At 42.9% G+C, this 26,270-nt stretch overlaps 1 protein-coding gene across 1 annotated transcript in view; it reads left to right on the top strand.

The window, feature by feature from the left end:
• LOC142776334 (cytochrome P450 4V2-like) overlaps positions 1-26,270 on the top strand; it is a 50,969-nt gene that overhangs the window by 14,281 nt on the left and 10,418 nt on the right. The window contains exons 2-9 of the mRNA XM_075879838.1: positions 4,248-4,357; positions 5,099-5,187; positions 5,952-6,151; positions 8,150-8,219; positions 12,156-12,282; positions 12,370-12,558; positions 13,792-13,965; positions 16,632-16,698. Coding sequence (XP_075735953.1) covers positions 4,248-4,357; positions 5,099-5,187; positions 5,952-6,151; positions 8,150-8,219; positions 12,156-12,282; positions 12,370-12,558; positions 13,792-13,965; positions 16,632-16,698 — 1,026 coding nt within the window. The remainder of the gene's footprint in view (positions 1-4,247; positions 4,358-5,098; positions 5,188-5,951; positions 6,152-8,149; positions 8,220-12,155; positions 12,283-12,369; positions 12,559-13,791; positions 13,966-16,631; positions 16,699-26,270) is intronic.

The raw sequence follows: 26,270 nt of genomic DNA, 5'->3' as shown, positions 1-26,270 counted from the left end.
GGCTGATTGTGTGCCCTGTGAGCCTCATAAGTGAATGGCCGCCTTCATTAGACAAATTGTGCGATAGACTAAATTGTACAAATTGCAATATTCACCTTAAATTTTATGTTTTGAACTTTTTTACTAACCACTTGCACTAGTAATTCTGACAATTGCCGAATACTATGAACACATTAAGACCACTGTATATTGCAAGGTGAAAAACACATGAGGAACGTTTAGCCAAAAGTATGGGTTCTTTAGTTAAAGTGCGATTAATAAACTCGTTCAGGCCCCGAAACATCTTTCGTCAATTGTGATCAACAAACCTTTACGGCTCCCGAAATGTCTCTTAAGTATTTTCTTGTGGAATTTGTCAGTCCCCACAGCATCTTGATCATCCTATTATCTGAGCAGAGAAACTTTCATTGAACTCGACTATATGCTGAGTGCCAGTATCATTTAACGAACAAATATGAGTAAGGAAAAAGCCTTACCCTCCTAGAAGTCCACCGCTGTAGTGTAGTGGTTAGAGGGCTTAGCTCCTGACACGAAGGTCGCAAGTTTGATCCCGGCTGTGGCATATGCATTTTAATGAAGGCGAAGCTCTTGAGGCCCATGTTCTTAGTGATGTAGGCAGACGTAAATGTACACCAGATAGTCAAAACTTCCGTAGCCCTCCAGTGCATTATTTCTTGTAATCCTATTGTGGTTTTGGGCGTTAAGCACCAGACGATATTGTCTTAAATAAATAATAACGTATCAGCGTCTTCGTTTCTTTTTAAATTACTGACTTCAGAACCTTCCAAAGCATCATTCTACTAGGATGCCGTAAAGTTTGGTGAAACAGAAGCCTCAATATTTCCACCCATCCTTGATACAAACGTGGCCGTGGCGTTCGCGTTTCAATAGAAGCTAAATAGTAGAGGCCCGTGTACTGTGCGATGTCAGTGCACGTTAATGAACACCGGATGTCCAAATTTCCGTAGCTTTCCACTGAGGCATCTCTCAGAATCATATATTGTTTTTGTAACGTGAAAACCCAGATATTAACGCGGAGGTGTTCAAGAGCTCGTTTTTTAAAGATACCGGCATCGGCGTGATTGGTTGTAAGCGAAAGATAATGCTTGCGGGACCAAAAGTTTGAGAAACATGCAAAAATAAAGTAAACAATATACAAGTCTGGGTCTTAGTGGGGATTGAACCAGGGTCGTTTGCGTGGCAAGTTTGTGTGACAAACACACGTGTCCTGTACAGACGGTTCACAGTACATTAAATATTACCACATTAATGCGTAGTACAAGCGTACCATGCGATCGCATGTTCGAACATGGGGTTATCACGACTTCATAGTTTGAAGACCATCACAAACTACAAAAGGCACACACGATACTGCGCCCTTAGGGACACATAGCAGTGGCATAGTGAGTTCGAAACAATTTCATACACTAAGCATCTGAACTTTGAAGTACTTACTAGGAAAGGATATCGCTATTGCGTTAAACTCTTAAAGTTCAAGCTTAAGGTTCCTCCACGTTTTTATTGTGATTGTTGTTGTTGGTGGTGGTGGAGATGGTGGGGATGGTGGGGTTGTTGACGTGCTAATATTGTTTTTTGCTTAGATAGCTTCTGCATTTTCACAATGTCCCTTGGCCTCAGATTTATACAGCTCAAACATTACTGTGCATTTTATTTTGACTTGTGTAAGCTAACAAGTTGTACACAGACACTCGTGTCATCAGCGAACATAGAAAAAAATGGCAATCGCTCCATCTCCTCAGCAGGAGAAGAAGAACGGAGCCACGCGTCCGCTTGGCGATGCTTTTACCATTTTGTATAGGAGACCACGTCACTAGTACAACAGTTTTCTTTATTTGCACACCACTTATTGACACCTACAAGAGAGCCGGCTACTGCATTTGGTCCGTCGAACAGGTGCATTTGAAAAATAGATAGTCAAATTGAACTACGAAACAAGAGAGAGGTTTTAAAAGGGCAGGAAGCTTCGGCCTAAAGCCTTGTCAAATAACTGTAGTAAAATGAGCTCGCGAGAGAAATCACATAAAAGAACTCACAGGCTCCCTTACGCATTCGCCTGAGACAACTCGAAAACAAAAGTCAGCTTACGTTCCAGACTTATTCGTTCTCGCTTGCTGCCCTTCCAAAACTCTCTGACCTAACATCGTTTTGTACGGCCTCCACGATCGAAGCCACTGATCTCTTTCTGTGCCTCCCCTAATTTCGCACTGCCTCCGTGATCGGCGCACCCTTGATCAAATGAAAATGTCATGTGATGACTTTAAGTGACGTTGAAACGTTTGGGGTTCTCTGGCATTACGACGACGTCGCACAGTGGCCATATGGTGATGTCATTACGTAAAACTTTTTTCATCCTGTGCACACCACCAATGCATCGGGTAAATTTTCGCGTTTAATGAGACATCTAAGGGTGGAATCGCCAATCTACAGCCCGCTCGTTAAATTAGGTGGCCCGAGGAAAGAGTACTAACCCTCCATTCCCCTTCTAGTCTTGTCACAAATGCCTATCTGAAAGCGTTTCGCAAATCGAGTGGAGTCAGGCAGAGACAAAAATGTTTGGAAGAATTAGCAACAGCCATGATTGAAGTTTTTGGCTTTACATATAAGTACAGCCAATGATACGTATACGCTTGCAAAAAGAGTACCTCGAGAACGATGTTCGATTGACCGACACGTGGGATTGAACGTCCCAAAGCCACCATATGTATATGATAGACACCGTAGTGGAGGGCTCGGGTAATTCCGACCACCTGGGGTTCTTTAACGTTCACCAATACTGAGCACATGCACCTACACCATTTTCGCATCTATCGAAAATGCAGCCGCCGCCAACGGCAGGATTCTATCCCACGACTTGTGGGTCAGCAGACGAGTACCCTTCAGTCATTAGACCACCGCGGCAGGGGGAACGAGATTCATAAATGGAAAATTGAGCTCCCAAACAATCGATGCATTTCTCCACGACTATCGGCGTCCTTCAGTTAGCTACCTGTGCGACTTGCATAGTTACGTTCAGTATGGAAAGTCGCATTGAAATAGCCGAAGCGAGAAATAACTTTCAATTCAGCAAGAGACACACTTGGCGAGGGGTGGGGAGCTTACTCCACATAGATGATGGCCAAGAGCCCTTGTGCTCTGGAAATTTTTCTTGTCCTCGTTACTATGTTTTTAAATTTCTACCCTCCGACATGCGCCCGGAAAATACCCGCAACTTTTATTCCAGTTTTTAACGTCATTGTACCCCTCGAATTTTTTCTCGTTGCCTGCAAATTCTACCCCCCTTTTCCTTTTATGATGACCGGCCGCAAGCATAGCTGCTTCATACACCTCGGCCCTTTGCCTCAATGGGGTCGCCAACCCATGATCTAAGGCTTTTCTCCTAACACACTGAGCGCACAAGGTCATAGAAACCATAAATACTATTAATCGTACTTATTTCACATAAAAATCTTGAACACAAAAACAGCTAAAATAGATACAAAAATGTACCTAAGTATGCAAAGTCTGAAGTCAAGTCAAAGTGATGTGGATCGATACCGCCACAAAATTAGAGAAAAAGAGACATTTTTAACACCACCTTGGAGTTTCTATTACACATTTTTCAAAAGAAAATATTGTTGTTGCCGATAATTGGTTGGTATAGAAGCGCTTATAAAAATATATATTCACATAGTTCTTTTCAATGATAAAGCGCTTATTGTTTGAATTTCTCAAAGATATGTCTAGGTAAAACACTATTTTGTTAGGTATCTACTTGTAGAATGCGCTAGCTTCTCGTATTCTTTATGACAACCGTGTAGGTGATCTAATTCTGGATGTCAAACCAGTCTGCCGAGCAGTATAGGAACTACTATCTTCGTGACAGATAAGAAGTCTGAGAAATCAAGTAACACATACCTGCTTCAGGATACACTAGGAGATTTTAGCGGCAGAGACAATGTTCTCGACTGTTTAGGATACCCACCGTTAGCCAGTTATTAACCTTTCCGCTCAAATTCATCGTTATTTTCGCTGAGCTGTGAACAACAACAAAAAAGAGAAATTTTATTGTTCCAAATAAACCAAACCACATTTCTGCAGCATTTCTCCTTCAAGATAAAAATAGAACAAACGCTAAATAACTTGCTTTTGCTATACTCCGCTAAATTCTTCTACTTTATGAAATAATATTGCTATAAGAGTAAGACGTTATTATTTTAAAAGTGTACGTGGTCCCGTTTTTTTTTCAGGTTTCTTTAGGGTAATATGTGAACTATGCGAGACTTACCAAGGAAAGACATTCAAGACCTATATCGGGATGCTACCTATTGTAGTTCTGCACACCCCTGAAGCAGTCGAGGTAAGCACCGCACGTCAGCGGGTCGTGTGCTAAAACACTCTTCCATTTGACGATTATGGGTAGCGCCCCTGTTTCACGTACGACGTTCCAAGCTTTCCGCATCTATCAGCCCGGCCCTTTCTTAGTGAGTCAGTAATGTCATTGTAAGTCCTTTTGTAATTTAGGCTGCTCTACTTTGAGAACAGAAGTGATACAGCGATCCATTCCAATGCGGTCGTCTTTCTTGCGCTCAAGTTTCGTCTGAAGCTTGCAACTCCAGTACCCCACCCACATATGAAGGCAAAATTACTAGAAAGTAATGTGGAGGCTAGCTATGAACACACTTGTTAGCATGTTGCACTTTCGCTTTCTCAAAGCGAAACTCGCGCTAACTTTTCCAAGTGCGTGCTCTAATAAAAAAATTAAAACAGGAGCAGCATTCACAAATCAATTTGGTTGTCAAAGTTATATATCACAAGTCAACCTCAAACCGCATGTATGCAATATTCCACTTTTTAGGCATCTACTCTTGTGAACAGCTGTAGGGTAAATCTTTTTTTGCATATGCACCATTATCCAATATAATGGAATACTCTAGAAATTATGTGAAACGAGCAGTCACAGAATGAAATCTGTGGATTTTTTTTACCTATAGGTCTGCTGTCCATGCATCCGTCCATCCGTGTGCTCCACCCCACTCGTCACCATTCACCTCGTGGATATGCTGCAGTTTTTTTACTAAAAAAATTGTTTCTTTCGCAGCCCCTTCTCTCCAGCAAAAACAACTTGGCTAAGCCGGATGTGTACAACTTCATAGCTGCGTGGCTTGGACCTAACAATCTCCTCACGAGGTTAGCAACACAGCTGACTGTTCTTCCTGTCTTTTGATTTCTTTTACTCTCAACGTTGAGGTATTTCTGAGCATCTACCCTGAGCAGACAGATAAGTCCCGAATCTTATGCATGTATAGATATTACTTGTTGCAGTGTTTTATTACACGACAAATATTTGTTTTATAGACATATGTTATCTTTTTACATAAATATGTAGTTATGAATCAGTGTGCGTGCGTGTGCGTGTGCGTGTTAACAGAGCCACCGAAGTACTTCCAAATGGGCTGTATTCAAGAGAAAATTTCGTGCATCCCCAATTTCAAACATGCAAAAAATTACCACACAAGTCTACTCGTTACGAAAAAAACAGCCGTTTCATCAGCCACATCTTCAACAAGCTCGCAGTATTTGGCGCATTCAGCAGGAAGCTTTATAATAATTTGTGCAATATAAATTGCGTGCAAGCAAACGCATTTTTCATCTAATATCTTCACTGCACATTGTCGTTTAAAATATAAAATAATAATATTCGTAGCGTGTAGTGAAATGGCCTTCTAGTGCTACGGTAGAGCGTGAGTGCAATGAACCATATCACTAGCCTTTGCAGCTGAACAGAAGCACCACATCTGCTCAGTTTCCTAACGCTATAGCACACCTGCGTTGTCCGAGGTACTGGGCGAACTCGCCACTTCTGAGACTATAGAATTTCATTTTCTCTCAAATGAATTGCCGAGAAAGTTTCTGAACGTAAGTTTTATGTGGTTTGTCGTCTTTCCTAACAGTCGAGGTGAAACTTGGAGGCAGAAGCGCAAAATGTTTACGCCCGCGTTCCACGCACGTGTACTCGACATCTACATGGACATTTTCCACAGCAACAGTGATGCCTTTGTTGACCAAATAGAGCGATTCATGGAAACCTCACCAGAAGAACCTTTCTGCTGCTTTAAAGGACTTCAGAAATGCTTTGTAGACATCATGGCACGTACGTATTGTATGGAAGCTACTCATTAAATAATCTCCATGTGTAGGGTGGCTGAAAAAAAGAGGCAGTGTCGCGGCACAACAAGATGCCGAATTCGTGAAGGTAAATATTGCAGGTTATTTTTTCCTGCGCGAAAGTGACCATGAAAAGCCATATTTTAGCAATATTGCATCACACCTATAACATAGGTGAATTTCTGTGGCTTTTAATAAAGTCGATGTAGCAGCTCATTGCGAACAAATATCTCATATTCATGTTTGTATAAAAGACTTGCTACAAATATGCTCTGCTTTCAATGACTAAATAAATTTCACGTTTCCCAATATTGTGACGCTCTATATAACTTCAAAAAGTCCTTGTTTTTACGTCACCTTGAAAGAACAGCCAGTATTCTAGAGGTTCTTTTTAAAGGTTTGAAGAACAGCTGATATTCTCTTAAGATGAAGTACTGTTGAATTCCACGCATTGATTATTGAGGCAATCTTTCGCACTACGTTTTTCCGTGCGCAACATGTAATACTTGTGTTGCGCCTAACGTCTTGGCACTTCCACACCCCTTTGGCAAGCCTCGCCATCTAGCGTCGCCACCGCGATGTAGGCTAATCTTTAAATGCGTATACAGTGTGGCACCTCCGAATTAATGTTATGTTTCCATCGTGAACGACAAAAGTTTTATGAGATTTTCTTTTTGTCCCCGACCAGTGGCATGTGTGCACATAATTTCCGACCTTGATAACGAAGAGGATAAATACATACATAGGCTTGCAACCTTCATAAAGATCATAAAGAAATGTCTTCTGACTGATAATAGGAGTGCTCACACGTATGTCTTAAAGGGCCCCTAAACCACTCTGAGTTTAAAACGGAGACAGACCTCCTTTCCTCGCCTTCAACACCATTCCTGCAAGTGCTATCTCCTCCTCGTCACATATTTATTCATAAAACACGTGGAATGTCCGCACTCCGCGTTGAGCTAGACAGGATGCCGCTCTTCTCGACTACGCGATATTATTCCTGCTTGCCCTGCTGGACATGCAGCAAATGAAGTGAAATCAGTTTATCGTGCACAATAGTCATCGGAGACGAGGCAAATTGTGCGTGTGACTGCACGAAAAACAGGGGAGGCGACAATTCATAACAGATTTATTTTGCATATCGACAAATCAAGGCGTGCATTGATTCTGACATCACGTAAACGAACAGTGGCGTCACTAATTGTGCTGCGAAGACAGGAAATGCTTCGAGAGAACAACGGCCTTCTTTTTCTTTTTTTTTCGCATTTTCGAAAGTTGTGTAGCGGCCCTTCAACATCCGCGCGTGGGCCAAACGTAGCTGCGTCTTTTGGACTTTCTATACTCCAGGTCTGGTTCCTTTCCACTTGTATCTCGCCAGTGACGTCGCTAATGTAGCTTTTGAGCGTAATAGCGGCGGTGATATTGTGAACCCGGCATTTTACTGCTGCGGCTCACTTGCTTCGAGGCGACAAAGAAGCGGCCGGAACTTTCGCGTCCTCTGAGTTTGAATAATGACATAGTTTGCAGACGGTGTACTGATAACATTCGCGTGACATCATGAACTTCACTTTCCGACGTGCTGGTGCTGCCACATGAAAGGTTCGGTGACGTTAATGCAAGACATTCGTACGAATACTGAATAGACGGCAGGCCAAAACTTCGGAAGCCCTGAAAGTGTCTTTTTGTTTCTTCAGGCGGTCATTATTCTATTGTTAATTGGCTTCATCTACGTTTTCAGACACTTGCGTACAGAGCCCTTGACCTGCCTATCTACACTCACAATTTGCTGTTGTTCAATTTTTTTATAAACAACTACTTGTTTGCCTAGAGATTCCGAAAGTTGTAACGTTCTTCTAAGTATTATTTACTGAATAATTAAGGATGCGAGAAGTTACTGAATCGTTTACTGCATACTAACTATTCTTATATATATATACTGAAAATTACAATTTCACACAGAACGTTTTATTATTGTGACATGCAGGAGTATGTATGGGAGTGGAGCTACATACGCAAAAAGACGAACGAAACTTCTTTGGCAACTGCTTCAACCGGTGAGAAAAAACTTGTATACTGACGCTAAAGTTATCTGCGATTATTTGTTGTCACTTTCTAATTTGTTATTGGTGTCATGTTCTAGTACAAGTTAAACTTTTTGCTCCTAAAGGAAATCAGAAGGCTGGTCAACGATGCGAAAAGCCTTTCGGAGTGGTCTGCTTTTCGCTACATGTACTCAAATAAATCGAATAAAAATACAGGTGCGGCCATAGCTTTAACAAATGAACAAGAAATTGCCGCTGAAAGTGATAAAGAAATTGTAGGATTGCATGTGACATGCGCATCTATAAAATGTTGCGTTATGTTTCAATGTCAAACACTTTGAGACGAAATGTGAGCCTGCCAAAATACTGCTTTTGCACTTTGCGGCACTGTATAGCTGATTTGCTACGAATGCGCGAGTGCATTGCAAGAAGAATGCTACTGCAGGTGTATGATGGAAGAAAGATTGACGGCTTACATTGGATGTCAAATATGTGCGAGCTGAAGTGTATAAAAAAGTGCAAGGTTTTCTATGCCTGGGTACGCTGTCTGATTTTGGGATTTTTTATATTGCAACAAAAGTGTGCGAGACCAACACAATTATTTTAATCTGCTTGCTGCACGCCAAATATGGAATGAAATGTGCCCTTTTCGCTATACCCAAAAACTCCCGTCGCTACCGTTGCGAATGACAAACTGAAACACATCATTTTCTTATGTGCACCACCACTTCTAATTCGATAATAGGAAGGATAGCTTGTAGCCCAAGACGCACTTGTCTTGCCTGTATAATGTTATATCTTTTGACTCAATGCTACTTTACTCCTTCTTTCTGAGGAGTTACGAGGACATATCCTCGCTGGCAGTCCTGCTGGAGTATCAGCAACTCAGTGCCCATTTTCACCTTGGATCTTTAGATTGGGGTCGAAAATGCTAGGAGGCCCGTTGCATTTTTGAGTGAATGAGTAGCGCTTTCATCAGCTTCTTTCTGAGATCAGTAGTCGATGCGGTGCACGCGTATGACAAATCAGGCTAGAATTCTGGGACGGTGGCGGTGTGACTGCGGTTTCAGGAGCAAATGCAATTACAGCATAATGCCAATTTTTATAGCAAACGGAGAAATTGGGCTAGATTCAGCGAACCACTCGTGTCTTCGAAGTGGCACCCCGAATAGTTCAAATATGTATTGAACCATAAACGCTCACGTTCACAGGAATCAAATGACAGAAATTTTACGAAGGGAGCGACTTTGCCACCATCATTTTAGTCGTTTTAATAATAATATTATTTTTTATTATCTATCAAAATGTTTTGTGGTTCTGAAGACAGGAAACTACACAAAAATAACAGTGAAATAAGCGCGGCAATAAACCAGAGGGACATAGCAAGGGAACAAAATTAGAAAATTTTCATAATATTGGCTATAACGTGGTATACAAAACTGCAGAATATACAATTTAAGCGTGTCATGCAATCATCCGGAAGTTTTATACACCCAGAAAATCATCCTCACATTCGGTACTTGCTACAATAAGGTGCAATCCATCTTCTTCAGTAGTGGAGAATCAGTTGAGAAGCACATAGTTATGACTTAGGAAGACACTGAGGGGCTATAGTTGTTACTGATGTCTAGCTTCTCTAAGCGCGAGAGACAAGTTTATCACTTGTCCTCTATAGTGGCACTAAAAGCACGTAACACGAACGAAGAATATATTCTTTGTTCATATTACCTGCTTTTCGTGCTCACAGAAGCTGTAGTTGGGATGACGAAATCATTTCGGACAAGCACTTGCTATATGCGCCCTAAGAAAACATAAAGAGCACGTGTTAGTCATCCTGGTGAACCCTGACTAGTTCTATCATAACTCTCTTTATAGATGTACATCAACTTTCGGGTTTTGAAACAGCCACACTTGTCATCATCTCCAAAGATAGTATAATTGGCTAAATATGTACGGTGCACCTTTAAAGATAGTTACTCATGTGAGAAGTCACAACTCATCAAAAAGGGTAAAATTACTTTTCTTTCTTTTCAGAGTGTGTGCTGCATCTGGAAAAAGTCTTGTGCAGTGTTGCACGACACTCCAAATAATTTTCTTGCCTTCCCCCTTACCCAGTACAGGGTAGTGCACAAGTTCAGCCCTGGTTATTCTAGCAGCCTTTCTTGCATACATCTGCACATCTTCAACGCGCTCTCATTTCCAAGCCCTGGACTATGTTTCTACTGCACTGCATATTGCTCCTCCGTGCCTTTCGTTTTAATAACTAATCTGCATAAGAACGTACGCCACAATTCAGTTAACACATGTGCCATTTTTTTTCATAACTATACTCAGTTTCATAAGTTTCCTTCATCACTGTGGAGGCTACAGGACCCCTCTGCCAATAAGAAAATCGATTAGCCCCTTCACATGTATTCCATCGCGACGTGTCGTCTGCTTACTGTCTTCACGGTACCTGCAAGCGAAATTGTGTATACGCGCTCATTGCAGTTGATACGGCAAGTTCATTAGCTGAAAAATACACTAAAACTACGAAACAAGCAACTACAACGGGTCAACAGTTTTGTATTATTCAAAAGCTTTGATAACTTTGAGATGTAACATTGCGGAGACACCGTCTATGCAACTTGTGTGGTGTACATGTGTCAGGCTGGTCACTGGATCGTAAGTATTATAAACAGGTGCAATTGTTTGAAATGAGGAGAAACAATACTTGAATTGGAACGCTCAGCTCGTTAAATAGGGAATACGGATGGTCACTGTTTCACGCCAAGCGCTGTTCGTGGCTCTGGTATAACTGCTTCTTCGTCGACGCCTTCCTTCTAGTCTGCCACTGCAACATTCCCTTGCTCCATTTTCTGTTTCCACCACCATAGTTTTTAACGAAGGAGGACTCCACGCACGCGGAATGCTGTGCGAGCTTGCATGTCCGATTTTTGGAGAAGGAGTGTTCTTGGTTTGATGACGCAGCCCGAGCACTGCCTGGATGCGTTGGGTCTTGCAGGTGCGGATAAGCAAATAGCATATCTCGCTAATGACAACAAAACGTACCTGAAGCTTTATCTTCAAAGTGGAATGAAACAAATCGAAGGCTGATTTCACCATTTCATTTTTTTTTCTGTCAGCGCAGTGGGCGTGTAGCAAGAGCAGGTTCGGATCGAAGCGGTTGGTTGCTCCTGCATGGGTGCTGTCATGTTAATTTGTAACCACGTTTACCAGTGGTAAGAGACTCAGATTACTAAGTGCGCACAAAATAAAGACAGAGAACTAAACATATCACGCACCTATTTGGCGAAACACGTACAGACTGAAAAAATGCAAATTTTAGCAGACCCTGTCAATTTTGGGACTATGTTTTGCTGCGCAAGCGTGTGGCTTCCTTACACCTCATAGCTTTGGTACTGCTGAACCACAGTGGTGAAGCAGAGTATAGAGGAGTATCCAGTGAGAACTCTTTAGTGGGCTACTCATTGCAGCGTGCGCTAATTGAGTAGCACTTAAAAACTGGTGGTGACGATTGGTCACGGTGCGCTTGCTCTTGAGCTGTATAGCCAACCAACACGGGGTGTAACGGAAAAGCGTGTTGATTTTGACAATGTGCTGCCCTTGACGTAGTCTGCTGTACTTGATGGGTAATTGAATCACCCAAGGGAATTCGTAGTGAGTTTTTTTACACATTCATATTAGGCACATTATATTTCGAATCATAATCTGCTCAACAAGAACACCAACCGAAAAGTTTGGTTCACAACCAACATTCTCTTTACGGGCACGCTTCTTTAATAACCCTGTTACTCACTGACACTGATATTTCTATTGCACAGATGTATTCAGAGCACTTTTCCGTTCTTCTTTCTGTTTTTGTGTTAAGGAGGCTATGTTTATGCTCACGTTTCTGATCTAATTATTGCCGATAACATTAAAAACAACCTGTCATCCCCATCCCAGGCTTTCGTACTTGACTGCTGTTCGTGGCTGCCGGCCATGGCTATGGGTGCAACAGGTCTACGACATGACCAAGGAGGGGAAAGTGTTCAAGAGTACCGTTCAAAAAATGCAGAAGTTCAGTTACTCGGTCAGTCTACAACATCGGATTTTCTTTTTTCGCATGTGAGGTGCAAAAGTTCAGCGACGTGTCTTTATGTCGTCTCTCACTTCGCAGGTACTCAGAGATAGGAAAGAATGGCTTCTCAAAAACCACTCGACTAACACTGAAATTGGCATAAAGAAACATTCCACAACATTTGAGTCTCCTTCATTGTTCTTGGATTGCCTGCTATCATGCAACATCAGAAATCCCTCATATTCAATCGAGGAAATCAAGAACGATGTTGACTCTATCATATTCGCGGTAAGTTCTCATCACCATCTCACGGATTTGGCTTTCACTCAACATGGTCTTGCCGAGTCTAACACCACAAATGCCTTTTACAAAGAACAAGCCCATTCGGGGTGTGCTACCTCAATAGTTCTTTTTTATTGAAAAAACTAAGAGTGAAGATGCGGATATGTGATTACATAGGTGACCTATATATTTCGTAAATTAAGGCAAAGATATTAATAGATCGCAATGAATATTGCACCTAATTGGCCACATGTAATCATCATTTTTTCTTAGTTACTCCTACCAATATACATTTAGATGATATGAATGTAGTTTGAACGGCGTTTTTTTTTTTTACAAAAGGTGGAAGCTGTTTGATAGGTTTTCCAAACGCGCTTCTTATCTAAGACAGTTTTTTAGCCTCAATGCTTATATATTGCTCTTATTTTTTACTGTTTTTCAGTAAATTTTTGCTATTTATTTATTTTACATAAGTGATTGGCGCTTACCTTCCGCACAGCTCTCGCGAACGAAATAGTGTTCTTCTCGCCTTTAAAAAATAAATCCTAAATACTAGGTAATACATTTTGCTTAAAACACTAAGCGAATTGACCAGGATTAATCAAGTACCGAGTAAAAATATGCAGCGAAAACTAGTATTCGCTGAGACGATCTTACATTTCAAACATAACCGAAGGACGAAACTACATGTCGGTCTTTGCCGGACGCCGTATAGATGTTTCTAGTTGCATGGTAACTATATCTTGAAAAAATTGTCCTTTGTGATTACTTAGGTAGCACAACCAAATCATAAAATGCTTCAGGGTAGCATAACAATCACGTGCGTCTTCATCTATATTTTAAAAGAAAGACGAGTGCCTCGAGCGATTGAATTAAGTAGGTGTAATTTATGTCGCAGAATATTTCAAGTGTGGTCACGCTTGTCCCGCGCCTCATGCTTCTGCTTTAATACTTGCTGGGGGAAAACTAACAAAGCTGAAAATTCGCTCATAAAAACTGTGACACGTGTTATATATTTGTCTTTTCTTTTTCCCCGACGTATCGAGTACAACCGGTAGGTGTGCTAACAGAAGATACTATTTCTTATTCGTGGAGCCTTTGCACTTCTGTACCGTGCAATTATTATACTAAAGGTGTTAATGTCGGCACGGAATGTCGGCTAAACAACTTTCTCCTTTTCCTTTTTCTGTTTCTTCACAATTGGTCACGGAGCTCCACCACGCCCTAAAAACTGAGCAGGGCACCGACTCGACTGCGTCAGGAGTCAGCTGGACCCTATATTTGCTTGGTCTTTACCCGTCTAAGTTGGCCAGAGCTCACGAGGAGCTTGACCAAGTTATCGGACACAACCCGGATGGCATCATTAGCAGCGAAGACCTCGTGCAACTTAATTACCTCGAGTGCTGCCTCAAGGTGAGTGAACCATAAATATCGAATATGATAAATATGTTTCCGCAAGTATAGATATTTTCAATTATTTTTCGCAGCAATTTCAAAAAGAAGGAACGAGGGAGTTTCACGTTTATATATATGCTGTTTATCTGTTGCGATTGCAATGAAGGTTGGCTATTTCTTTTTGAAGTGGCCTAGCAACAGAATCTTAAGTAGTAATGGAATTGATGCACTAAAGAAGCTCCTTCCTTCAAGAAGTCACCTCGGCAAAAAACTTTAGAATTTTTTCAGTACGAGTGGAGTTAAAAAATTTTTCGCTCGCTACAATTGCACCCTTTTTTCTCTCGTCCCGACGAAAGCGCTAGAAACTTATCCAGAGATTTTAGACAGGGAGAGATGTCACATAGAAAAAAAATACGTCACGCGCACTTCGTGAACCTAAAACACCTCTTTTCTTCTAATACGCGTTTTTATTTATTAATTTCATATTACCGACCTTAAGTTCCCAGCAGGTGGGCAGTCAACATCACAAGTGACGTAACAAACTCTTTGGCGCAACAAATCTCACTTCACAAAATAAAAAAAACAACAGCACAATCATTTTCACTATTCGAGCCAAGATAATATATAAATACATATGCATATATTAATAAAAACGGTACACACGAGAAAAAACACTGCAATAAAAAATCTGAAACTTGTATTTGCAACTTGAGTTTCAGTGCGATCACACGCACATGCGTCGACAAGTCCCAGCCTCCCACGGCGGTCCCTGTAATGACCAAGTGTTTCAAGCCCAAATCAGCCAATGGCTGATAGATGATAGATGGCTTTCTACGCGTGATTTTTTAGCGTTTCTGGTCATTTGGCGAGAGAAGAGAAAGCAATGTTTAGCTGAATCTGACGATACACTATGAATTCCAGGCTGCACGCTGCGCTAGTATATTAGCTCGCGTGTTCTAGGGAGCAACTACCGGTCGGCAGTTTTCTCGCCATGCTCATAAAGTGTTGCAGGGCCCCTTTAAGAACTTCACGTCAGCACTCTTATCCACGACATTGCTTAAAATACCACGCTTAACTTTCTCGTGGCATTAGGTTCGTCAGAAGTGATTGTGCCCCCCCCCCCCCCGGAACGAACCATAAGATTTTCAATTTTCGATCTTACTACAACGGTGACCTAAAGGGGCCCTGCAACACTTTTTTAGCATGGTCAGAAAACACAGCACATCGATAGTAGAGCCTCCCGAGAACACGCGAGCCAAATTTTATAGCGCAGCACGTGGCCTGAAATTCACAATAAAGCATCAATGTCAGCTAAAAATTGCCTTCTCTTCTATCGAGAAATGACGGAAAACGTTCAGTGATAATGATGATGATTTGTGACTTAGCCCTATGTATTGGGTGAACAAAGCTTGCGCGCAGAAGGCCATCTATTGGCCATTAGCCGATTTGAACATAGCACGCTCGCTTGTTACAGAGATCACCATGAGAGGCCGTGAGTTGTCCACGCGTGCGTGCACAATCACACCGAAAAAAAGTCCTGTATTCGAAAAAAAAACTGGGAAAGGTACTCAAGGTCACGAGACACGCGTGTCGTTTTTGTTTGCCCCTCCAATCTCTGCCTGCTTAGCTTCCAGCGCTTTCGTCGGGACGAGAGGAGAGAATGCCATATCAGCATGCGACAAATTTTTGTAGCTCCACTTTCACGGGACGGATTCTTAAACTTTTTGCGGCATTGAATTCGTGAGGCAATACGCTCCCCCGGGAAATTCATTCCATTATCACTAAAAAAGTCGTTCAGGGACCCTTTAAAAATGCAAACGTTTATTTCTTGATCAATAAATTAATCAATAAATTAAGAATTTGTGAAACCACCTTTCTACCCATACGGGCATGCTTGTTAGGAGAGAAAGTATGAAAAAGGAAAATAAAGTTGGCAGTGATACCTTGAAGTTCCCTAATGATATTTCACAGTATACATCGTGGGTTTCGATGCGGTCTGCCAGTGGCTACGTAATCCTTCACCGGTAAAAATAAACTGCCTTTTTACCGGGAGGCCTATAGTAAACATACGTTTCGGGAAGCTTTATCAGCCACGCACCATGACCGAACTACAAAAAAAAAGTTTGAAACTTGTAACATCAGGCTGACAATCAGTTGTTAAGTATCAACGCGAACTTCAATAATGGAACGTTGGCCTTCACTTAATCTAACAATACTGATATTATAAAGCCAAAATAATCGCAGTAGAGGATTCAATGAATAACGTATTATTTTAAGCTTAAGAATTCATTCAATGGAGTATGCATTTTTCAAGCTCCCCATTTCATGTAATGTTAGCCTGACACTCCTCGTAATAACTGCTAAAGCCTAATGAACGTCTCGGAGCTGTGAGTTAGACACACTTCAACACTGCCAGTTAGTAAAATGTGATTGCTTGTTTCTGGTGTATCAACCATTCTGTAGCGCAGAATCAGTAAATGCTGTCAAGCCCATTAAACGGCTGCTCCACACCTAGTATTAAACAAAATGTTTGCCACAATCTGTTCATCATGCTGCCAAAACGTGCTGGTTAGGGTGATGCTAGACACTCTTGCCGTTTTTTATACCTAATTATTATTGTTCCAAAGGGAAAAACTTGGAACGCTGATTCTATGTCTTTAATTGTTTTAATTCTTGTATTGTAGGAATCGCTCCGCCTTTATCCACCATTTCCACTTTTTGGAAGGAAATTAGAACACGACATGATTATCGGTAAGAACAACTAATTTTGTTCTCATAATTTCATTGCTAGGGGCTTTTACATTATACAACAGTGTTCACTGGTTCCGCCGCTGAGCTCTAAATGTGCAGTTTAATTAAGTCTAAAAAAATTTCGTACACTGGAAATCCTCCTTTTTGAGAAATCCTAGTGAGTTTCCTTTGTGGTGTTTTGTCACAGACGGGGTGATTGAAGTTTTCTTTTTTCATGGCACGTAAGTAGCTATCGAAATCTTGGTGACCACGGCAGCGCAAGACAAACAGCTCCGCGATGCCTTCTCACGGCTATCAGATGCTGGAGAACGCCAACTGCGAACGCGCGTCCTTTCCTTCCTGTCAGTCACACATCGGACCACCCAAAAAATACGAGGTGTCACTTTTGCGCGCCGCCAAAGCTCTGAGCGATGATATCGCCACAAAAATATGTAAGTCGGTGACAGTGCGCCTTGGTTCCAGACGCTCCACCGCGGCGAAAACACGCACATTGCGCCAATGTTCTTTTTTTTGATCAACACATGTCATAAGATTACCGAGCAGGGCTGCTCTCGCCAAGCATGCCATACCTTCGTTTTGGGACGTTAAACCCCACATATCAATCAATCAATGCCATACCTTCGTGTAAGTATGGAACGTACGCAAAGTACCGGCGCGCACCCAGTGCTGCAACTATATTTTTGTTAAGATATCATGGAAAAGTGCTTCCGCGCGACTGCAAAAGTGACACCTTGCGGTTTTTCTGGCATTTTGGTGTGCGCGCAGTTCAGGGGAGCGAAAGCGCGGGCTGTCAGGTTGAAAAAGAATCGCGTGCGCAGTGCCCGCTCTGGAGCTTCTCTAATAGCCATCAGAAGGCGCCGCGTTGCTGTTCGCCACGTGTTCTCGTGGTCTCCAAAATTTTGATCCCCACTGTACACCGGCGCACTCACATCTATGCCTACGATTCTTTGACTCTTAACTAGCTGCCATGGTTAGGCACATGGGCCATGGATAGCTACCTTAACAATAGCCCCGTCACAACAACAGCGCCCGTACTTGACTCTCGGCCTTCATCGCAAACTATTTTTTTTTTCGTTCATCAGCGATCCCAGAATTGCTGGTCTACTTGCGCCATTTTAAAGAAATACAGCTCCTCAATCCCTCCTATTAGCTTGGAATCTGGACTCTCAAGGACAAATTCGGCCGAAGAATAGAAAACCATGAAGCAGTTGACTAAAATCATATCACTCTGTCCTCAGAGGCTGTGCGGTATATACATAGGACTGAGGCAATGTGGGTGGGGAGAAGGAGACCATCACTTTTATAACTCCATCGTACGAAAGGGCGACAGATATCATTCAAGTCCGGGGGAAAACCATATGCTACGTGCGCACAAGCGAGACAGGCAGACCCCACAAGCCAAGAGAACGCTGCATTGTCATACGGTGCGGCCGCCGCACGTGTGTGATAACATCATCATCATCATCATCATCATCATCATCAGTCTGACTACGTCCACTGCAGGACAAAGGCCTCTCCCATGTTCCGCCAGGTAACCCGGTCCTGTGCTTGCTGCTGCCAATTTATACCCGCAAACTTCTTAATCTCATCTGCCCACCTAACCTTCTGTCTCTCCCTAACCCGCTTTCCTTCTCTGGGAACCCAGTTAGTTACCTTTAACGACCAGTGGTTATCCTGTCTACGCGCTACATGCCCGGCCCATGTCCATTTTTTTTTCTTGATTTCAGCTATGATATCCTTAACCCCCGCTTGTTCCCTAATCCACTCTGCTCTCTTCTTGTCTCTTAAGGTTACACCTACCATTTTTCTTTCCATTGCTTGCTGCGTCGTCCTCAATTTAAGCTGAACCATCTTTGTAAGTCTCCAGGTTTCTGCTCCGTAGCTAAGTACCGGCATGATACAGCTGTTATATACCTTTCTCTTGAGGAATAGTGGCAATCTACCTGTCATAATTTGAGAGTGCTTGCCAAATGTGCTCCACCCCATTCTTATTCTTCTAGTTACTTCAATCTCGTGGTTCGGCTCCGCGGTTATTACCTGCCCTAAGTAGACATAGTCTTTTACAACTTGAAGTGCACTATTACCTATCTCGAAGCGCTGCTCTTTTCCGAGGTTGTTGTACATTACTTTCGTTTTTTGCAGATTCATTTTAAGACCTACCTTTCTGCTCTCGTTGTCTAACTTCGTAATCATGAGTTGCAATTTGTCCCCTGGGTTACTAGCAATGCAATGTCATCGGCGAAGCGCAGGTTCCTAAGGTACTCTCCATTAACTCTTATCCCTAACGGTTCCCATTCTAGGCTTCTGAAAACCTCCTGTAACCACGCGGTAAATAGCATTGGAGAGATTGTGTCTCCCTGTCTTACACCCTTCTTGATTGGTATTCTGTTGCTTTCTTTATGAAGCATTGTGATAACTGTAATAACAGTTGCCTCCTTACTATTGTGCAGTTAGAGGGACGGGCCCTACCACTGCTGTGAATGCCTGTAAAAAATGACAACAAAAGTGCCAACTAATCTGCCCATTAGGCACATGATGGAATGAAAGCCTCTTGACCTTTTAAAAAGCGTTTGTGAATAGAAAGGAAAGAGTGCATTACTCTTTCCTTGCTTTTCTCGTCTTTCTCGCGCACTTTGTGATGCAAGGACAGTTATTCGCGTGACGTCATTACAACACATACACTCGACTGACCCACATACGTGACATATCAGTTCTGAATAGTCCCCTACACTGCTTTGCCATGCAGCCGCCAACCAGTGTCACGCGTGTTTATCGCGCGATTGTACGATTTAATGTCTTTGTGTTTGTTTCTGACTGCGCCGGCAGAGATAACAGCGTGCCCGCGCGTAGTGCGAAATTCTGTGGCCCAACGTTTAGAGTGGACAATGCTCACGCGTTTTATGACGAAATAAGTGGCACGCAGGAGATAGAGCTTGCGAGAAAGGTTGTGAAGACGACGAAGAAACCTCTGTGTATTTTTTTTTCTTTTTTACCTAAGAGCGGTTCAGGGTTATTTTAACACAAATCACTTATTGGGTTAGTAAACTGAGTTCTATTTTTTCTCTGTCATTGTGATTTGAGATAATTGATCATAATATACTTAGGATTGTTGTAAATATTGCCGCATACACGAGCAAGGCTATCAATAGAACAACACGACATTGTGCAAAGTTACCGAACACAAAATAAACAGTCACTATTTAGGTAGTGATATTTGCAAACTCAATTATTAGCGCATTTATATTTTTAGGAGTGTTGTTTTTACGTTAAACTTAGGCATATAGGTCGTTATTTACGCTAACCTAACCCCTTTTTGTAAGTCTGGTATTTATCAAGCGATCTCATAGCTCAGTCGAAAACACATGTACGGAACTCACCAAAATGAGTCAAATTAGTAAACACTTCGGATAGTTCATTGTGCTACTTTTATTAAACCATTTTTTTTTTCATTTTTGTCGCAAATGTTTTCCACAAGTTGGCTTCACAGTACTGCATGCTTTACAATGTAATCAGCATGCCTCATGGCAACAGGCTTTTTTTTTTGTTCTAATGGTTTGGCACACGATTTATAGCTGAAAATGCGGGGCTATGTACAGCGGCGTATCACACGGGCGAAATTGCGGTAGATATGGAAACAGTGTCTCAACATTTTTGAAAATAGGCGTACTTACTCAGAAGTCATCAACACGTATCATCCGCTTTGGCCCTAATGTCGCTGTTGTTTTCATTAGCATGATTCTTGGGATGTTTTACGCAACCGTGACATTAAGCTCGTTTGCACCCTATTTCAACCATACTGATTATCACAGCCTAACGGAGAACATTAGGTTTTTCTGTCGGTTTGTCCACTGCGGTGGATCAGTCGCTAAGGGGCTAAGCTGCTCACCCAAAGGTCACGAGCTCATCCTCCTCGCATTTTAATTGGGGCGAAAAGAAAGAGGCACGCTAAACAACACGAGATGATTAAATTCTCCGGAGCCCTCCTCTACGGCACCTCTCATATTCATATCGTGGTTTTGAGCCGTGAAACCCCGTATGACATTACTACTATCTTTTTTGATTTCGGACTAACGCTGGAAACTATTTCCGATTCAGGTAGCTCTGCACAGGTTCTGAAGCGCACGTGGCTTGTTTTCGTCTCAGCATAGCTGTCTGCCTCGGTGGCGCTGTATGCACTGATGATGTTGCACTGCCGCGCCGACGGATGTCTCATTTGGGCGCGGCCCGTATCGCCTGCACCAGTGCTGCAGAGTGCACAACCTGTTTGAATAGAGCTAAAAAAGGAGCCGAGGTCCACTGATAAAACTCATTCAACTAAAATATTCACTATTCACAAGTTAGTTTCACTGAAAAAAAAATTGCATAGAATGCACAGGAAGCCTACCGGGCATTGTAATAAAGTTTTGAAGGGTCAACTTGTCGACTAGTTGGTTGAACATATCACTACAATGCTTAAATTTTGTCATCCAGAAATATTTCTTGCACTGACATTAGTAGAAGTGAGAGTTTATAGTCAAGTTCGACAGCATTGCACTTGCAATACCCTACAATTTCAACGTAAATGACGTAAAAGACGCGAACGAAGTCCGCAACTCCGCTCACCCATAAAGCATATACATGCTAGTGTTCGGGCACATGAAACAACGGTTCGGATGTCAGAATTATATCATAATAATGCCGAAAACTTTTATTCGCACCGAATAGGTCAAACGACTACATTTAAAGTATCTTACTGCTCAGTGAATGTTTAGCACAAGCCGCAGCATTTGACAATGAGTGAAATGCTTAGCAACCTTTTTTTTTTCCATAGAAAGTCAATAGATAACAAAGGGAGCTCTTTAGTTACTCCCTACGTAATAAACTTATATTCCAAACGCCTAACTACTAATTTTATTAGTGTAGTCTCAACGCACAAAGTCTGTTTCTTATGCTGAGAATGCAATGAAAAATGTAACATTTTTAACCGTGACAACCATCATACTTGAAGTAGAGGATGTGTTGGCAAAAAAAATAATAAGACCGTCATCATTGGGCAGTTACAGTTGTTCAAGCAACCACGTCCGCTGCGGTGGTGTAGTGGTTATGGTACTCGGCTGCTGACCCGAAGGTTTGATCCCAGCCGCGGCAGTAGCATTTCCATGGAGGCAAAAAGATAGGGGCCCATGTACACGGCGATGTCAGTGCACGTTAAAGAAGCTCAAATGGTCCGAATTTCTAGAGGCCTTTATGACGGCGTCCCTCATATTCATAATATAGTTTCAGGACCTAAAATCCCAGTTATTATTATTATACTGTGAACGACGCGCGTGAAAAGTGTGTGGGAAAAAGTGAAACAAAAGAAAGAAAGAAAGAAAGAAAGAAAGAAAGAAAGAAAGAAAATGGGCTGAGCATCGTACGCTGATGAACTGCGGCCTCACTGTGCTGACTAAATTAGAGAGAGACAGATAGAATAAAATGGCAGAAAAACATGGAGGCTCACAAGAAATAGGAGCATCAGATTTGCTACCCTGCACTAAGGGGATTGGGAAGAAAGATGAGAAGGAAAGTAAAATCAAAATAGACGCGCAAATACATCTTTAAAATAGAAAAGGGGATAGTATAGAGAGAAATGGTGCACGGGTGGTCGTATCTCGAAAGCACCCTGCCGTCAAACACCATGGAATTGGAGAACCAGTGGTTCCCTGACGGTGGTGAGCGGGTAGTGGTAGTTCGTATGCTACATCTCGAGTAATGTGGTAAATGCGAGTATAGTAGTAGTAAACCAGTAGTTCCCCAATGGCCTCACCTAGCGTCAATTGTGTGTCGCAGAAAATGATTGCCTATCTTCAATTGAATGCTGCTTCAATAGTATCGAATGTCAATACGTTTTTTTTGTGGCAATAAATTGTGCACTACTTTTTGTTACAACATTCACGACTGAGATAAATTCACCATCCTTTCCTCGCTCTATCATCACGTGCCTGGTACTTCGAAAGTCATGAAGGGCATGCGTGTTCACAGCGTCGCATATCATATCTGTAGAAAAGAGGCGAAGGCCCCATTTTTAAGAAAAGAGACACAGGCTAGCCAGATGATGCCTAATGTATAGGGAAAAAACGACACTTTTTTTATGCGCTCTTTTATTGTACATCTTAGTGTGAAAGGGAAATTTACCTACGTAACCGCGCGTGTTTTTGACGAAATTATGTACACCCTACCACCAACACAATATCATCGTTTTGAAATCCTTATGAAAACACGGGATAGTCACTGTCACTTTACAAAGATATCTCACATCCTGCAAGTACAAACCCAGAATATGCCTCACTCTGCGGATTGACCGTTATTGTCAGTCAAGGTTGTTCCTAACGTTTATAATATCAAAGTCTTTGCGCTGCATCAACGCGACCAAAAATTGTGTACACATTGCCCTCCGGATGGCTGAAAGGTCATGCGAATAAGTTCTCCCAATGTTTCTTAAGCCTATATAAGCGCCTTAATAAAGTGCTTTGTTCTACGCGCATCGCGTGTCGTCACAGAGCTGGTCACTGTGCTTCAGCGAAGTGGTAAGCCACGTACCTGCGCGTTAAACACGTTGCAGATTAACGGGAGAGGACTGTCGACAAGATTCCAGAGTTATCCAACATAAATTGTCGTGTTCCAGTAAGCCAGGTGTGCAGTAAATTGAACCTGCCAACCTGTGGTCTCACCTCTTTCAAAAGCAGGCAAATGCGAGCTATCGCTTTAGCAACATGCTTTAACAGTGTTAAATGTATCAGATCACAACTGTTATGAGATTACAACTCAGGTCACGCGCAGGTGCATGCTGTCCGTGGCCGCCGCCTCCGGTGTCCGTAACCACATAGCGCGAAATTAAAAAAAAATTGCCCGCAGCTTCCCTCGGGGGAACACTGAGGAGGATGCGGAGCATATAATTGGTTAACGGGGTGTTAAAGTGCGACTTACTTGGGTCGATGGCTAAATTGGTTAACGTGGTTGTGAAATGGGGTATTAAATTGCGACTTACTTGGGTCGATGGCTAAATTGGTTAACGTGGTTGTAGGAGGGGGTGTTAAATGAGTGAACACGTACACACGTATGCGAAAGGGCGGCGCTGGTCGAAGGGACGTCGATCATTGTGTTTGTGGATTCGTTGGCATTCATTTCACGGCGACTTCGGACGTCGACGCGCCGTACAAACCAACGGACGAGCGGCAACTGAGCGAGCGAGCGCCGACCTTGAGTATATATACAGCGCGACGGCGCATGCGCTGTCAGCTGTCGAATGTTCTCGAAGGAGAAGCGCGCGCGCGGCACAGATGGCGACGGCGCGACGGCGCATGCGCTGTCAGCTGTCGAATGTTCTCGAAGGAGAAGCGCGCGCGGCACAGATGGTGGGCGACGGCGCGACGGCGCATGCGCGCGCGTCAGCTGTCGAATGTTCGAGAAGCGGTGCGGACGGCGCGGACGGCGCACTACAAGGCGCGAGTATAAGATGCTTCCGCATCTAAAATCATGCACTAATGACACAGTAGGGCTTAAACCAGGGTCCGCTGGGTGCCAGCTTAATCATCTACCACTGAGTTTTTTCTACCGCCACTCCCCTGGGCTCCGCAAAGCGCTCATGTTGCCCCCAAAGGCTACTATGGCTAAATTTAGTCGTGATGTGCACAGTTAGCTGTAACTTCCCGTGTATTCAATGCAGCAACCCGCACTCACACTCTCGCGACATAACGCTGGGCGACGCTGACACGAGCTCACGCAAGGGAGGCAACAACTGAGGACTAGTGCTCGTGTCTCAGTACGGACGCGACGACCCGTCTCGTATGAATAGGCATCCTACTCGCAATGCAGCAGTGACAACTTCAGTTATCTATGCATTCACGAACACCGTGGGATACATATAACATGTGTTGCAGCAAAAAAGGCATATTACACGTACAGTGCCAATCGATGATATGAGAAGCACGATTGAGAAAGGTTGATATGTTTATTTAAAATAGACACAACGCTACGAGGCAGACGTAAATTATGCCCTGCAAGTCTTCCATGTGATGCATATCACATGGACCTGTCAGTTTCTTTCGTCGACCGTTTGCGTCACGTAATGCCTACTTTGGTATAAGTGAAGCTAGCGAAACGGATTGATTGATTGATATGTGGGGTTTAACGTCCCAAAACCACTATATGATTATGAGAGACGCCGTAGTGGAGGGCTCCGGAAATTCAGACCACCTGGGGTTCTTTAACGTGCACCCAAATGTGAGCACACGGGCCTACAACATTTCCGCCTCCATCGGAAATGCAGCCGCCGCAGCAAGCTAGCGAAACGGCCACGAGCGCATTATGAGCATGCGACGTGGTGATGTTACATGAGAAGCAATTCGTTATTATCAAGTTTGCACAAGTCACACACTTTCGCAATCCATTCACGTCCCGTAATACCAAATTCGTTATATGTGATGTCTGCGAAACGGCCACGAGCGCATCATGAGCGTGGCATGTAGTCATGATTTTAATGACATGCCTTTCATAATTTCCACGTTAGTGTTTGTCACTTAGTCTCCCAACACGGTGGTCTAGTGGCTGAGGTACTCGGCTGCTGACCCACAGTTCGCGAGATTGAATCCCGACTGTCCCTGCTGAATTTTCGATGGAGGCGAAAATTCTGGGGGCCCGTGTGCTCAGATTTGTGTGCACGTTAAAGAACCCCAGGTGGTCGAAATTTCAGGAGCCCACCACTACGGCGTCTCTCCTAATCATATGGTGGTTTTTGGTTGTTAAACCTCACATATCAATCAAATATGCCAAGGGTCTATAACTTATGTTCCCCATGCATTCATGTCATTACGATACGAGTTTTGCAATATGTCATGAGAACAAACCACCTCAAGAGCAGCAATACTATAAAATGTAAGTCATGACGTTCATGACATACATGTGGTTATTTTCATGTTATTACTGGTCACTTGTACTTGTCGTACAATCATACTATGCCATACCACTTTTAGTATGAATACCATAATCAAAACGACCATGAGAGCTAATGTTTGTAGGCGGCTAGATTGATAGATACGCTCAAAGTCACCGAAGTTAACTAAGAAATGTTTCGCATTTCAAACAGTGAACTATATATGCCGTACTTACCAATCCAATACAAAACGAACTGGCGGGCTCACAGACTTGTCGCTTCACTTAAGCCAGCCAGAGTTGTATTGGGCTTGGGCTCACTGGGAAGTGGAACATTCACACACCTTTATATAATGACTATAGTGCACAGCGTTATGTCGCATCCAGACGTTCTCAGGCCTCACCAGCAGCGTTTCACACGCTACCGAAACGTTCAGGACCCTACTGTCGATCTTTACAAGGAACTGGGATTAGAAGCAGTGCGGGCACCAAGATGTCACAATAGCGCGGCGTCGCTGTCTGGCAACATTGTGTTTTGGTGAGTGGCACTTCGTTGGCTGCATGTATTGGGTCAAAGAGTGACACCAGCTTAAAACGCTCCGTCACGTGGGCTCCCTCGAAAGGTGGTGACTCCATGTTGGTGCCGCTTCCCCCGGGATGAGGGTGGTAACACTCAATGTCGA

This window comes from Rhipicephalus microplus, chromosome X, assembly GCF_043290135.1.
Source record: "Rhipicephalus microplus isolate Deutch F79 chromosome X, USDA_Rmic, whole genome shotgun sequence".
NCBI lineage: Eukaryota > Metazoa > Arthropoda > Arachnida > Ixodida > Ixodidae > Rhipicephalus > Rhipicephalus microplus.
Note: the sequence above shows the minus strand (reverse complement) of the source record. Positions and strands in the feature narration are given on the sequence as shown.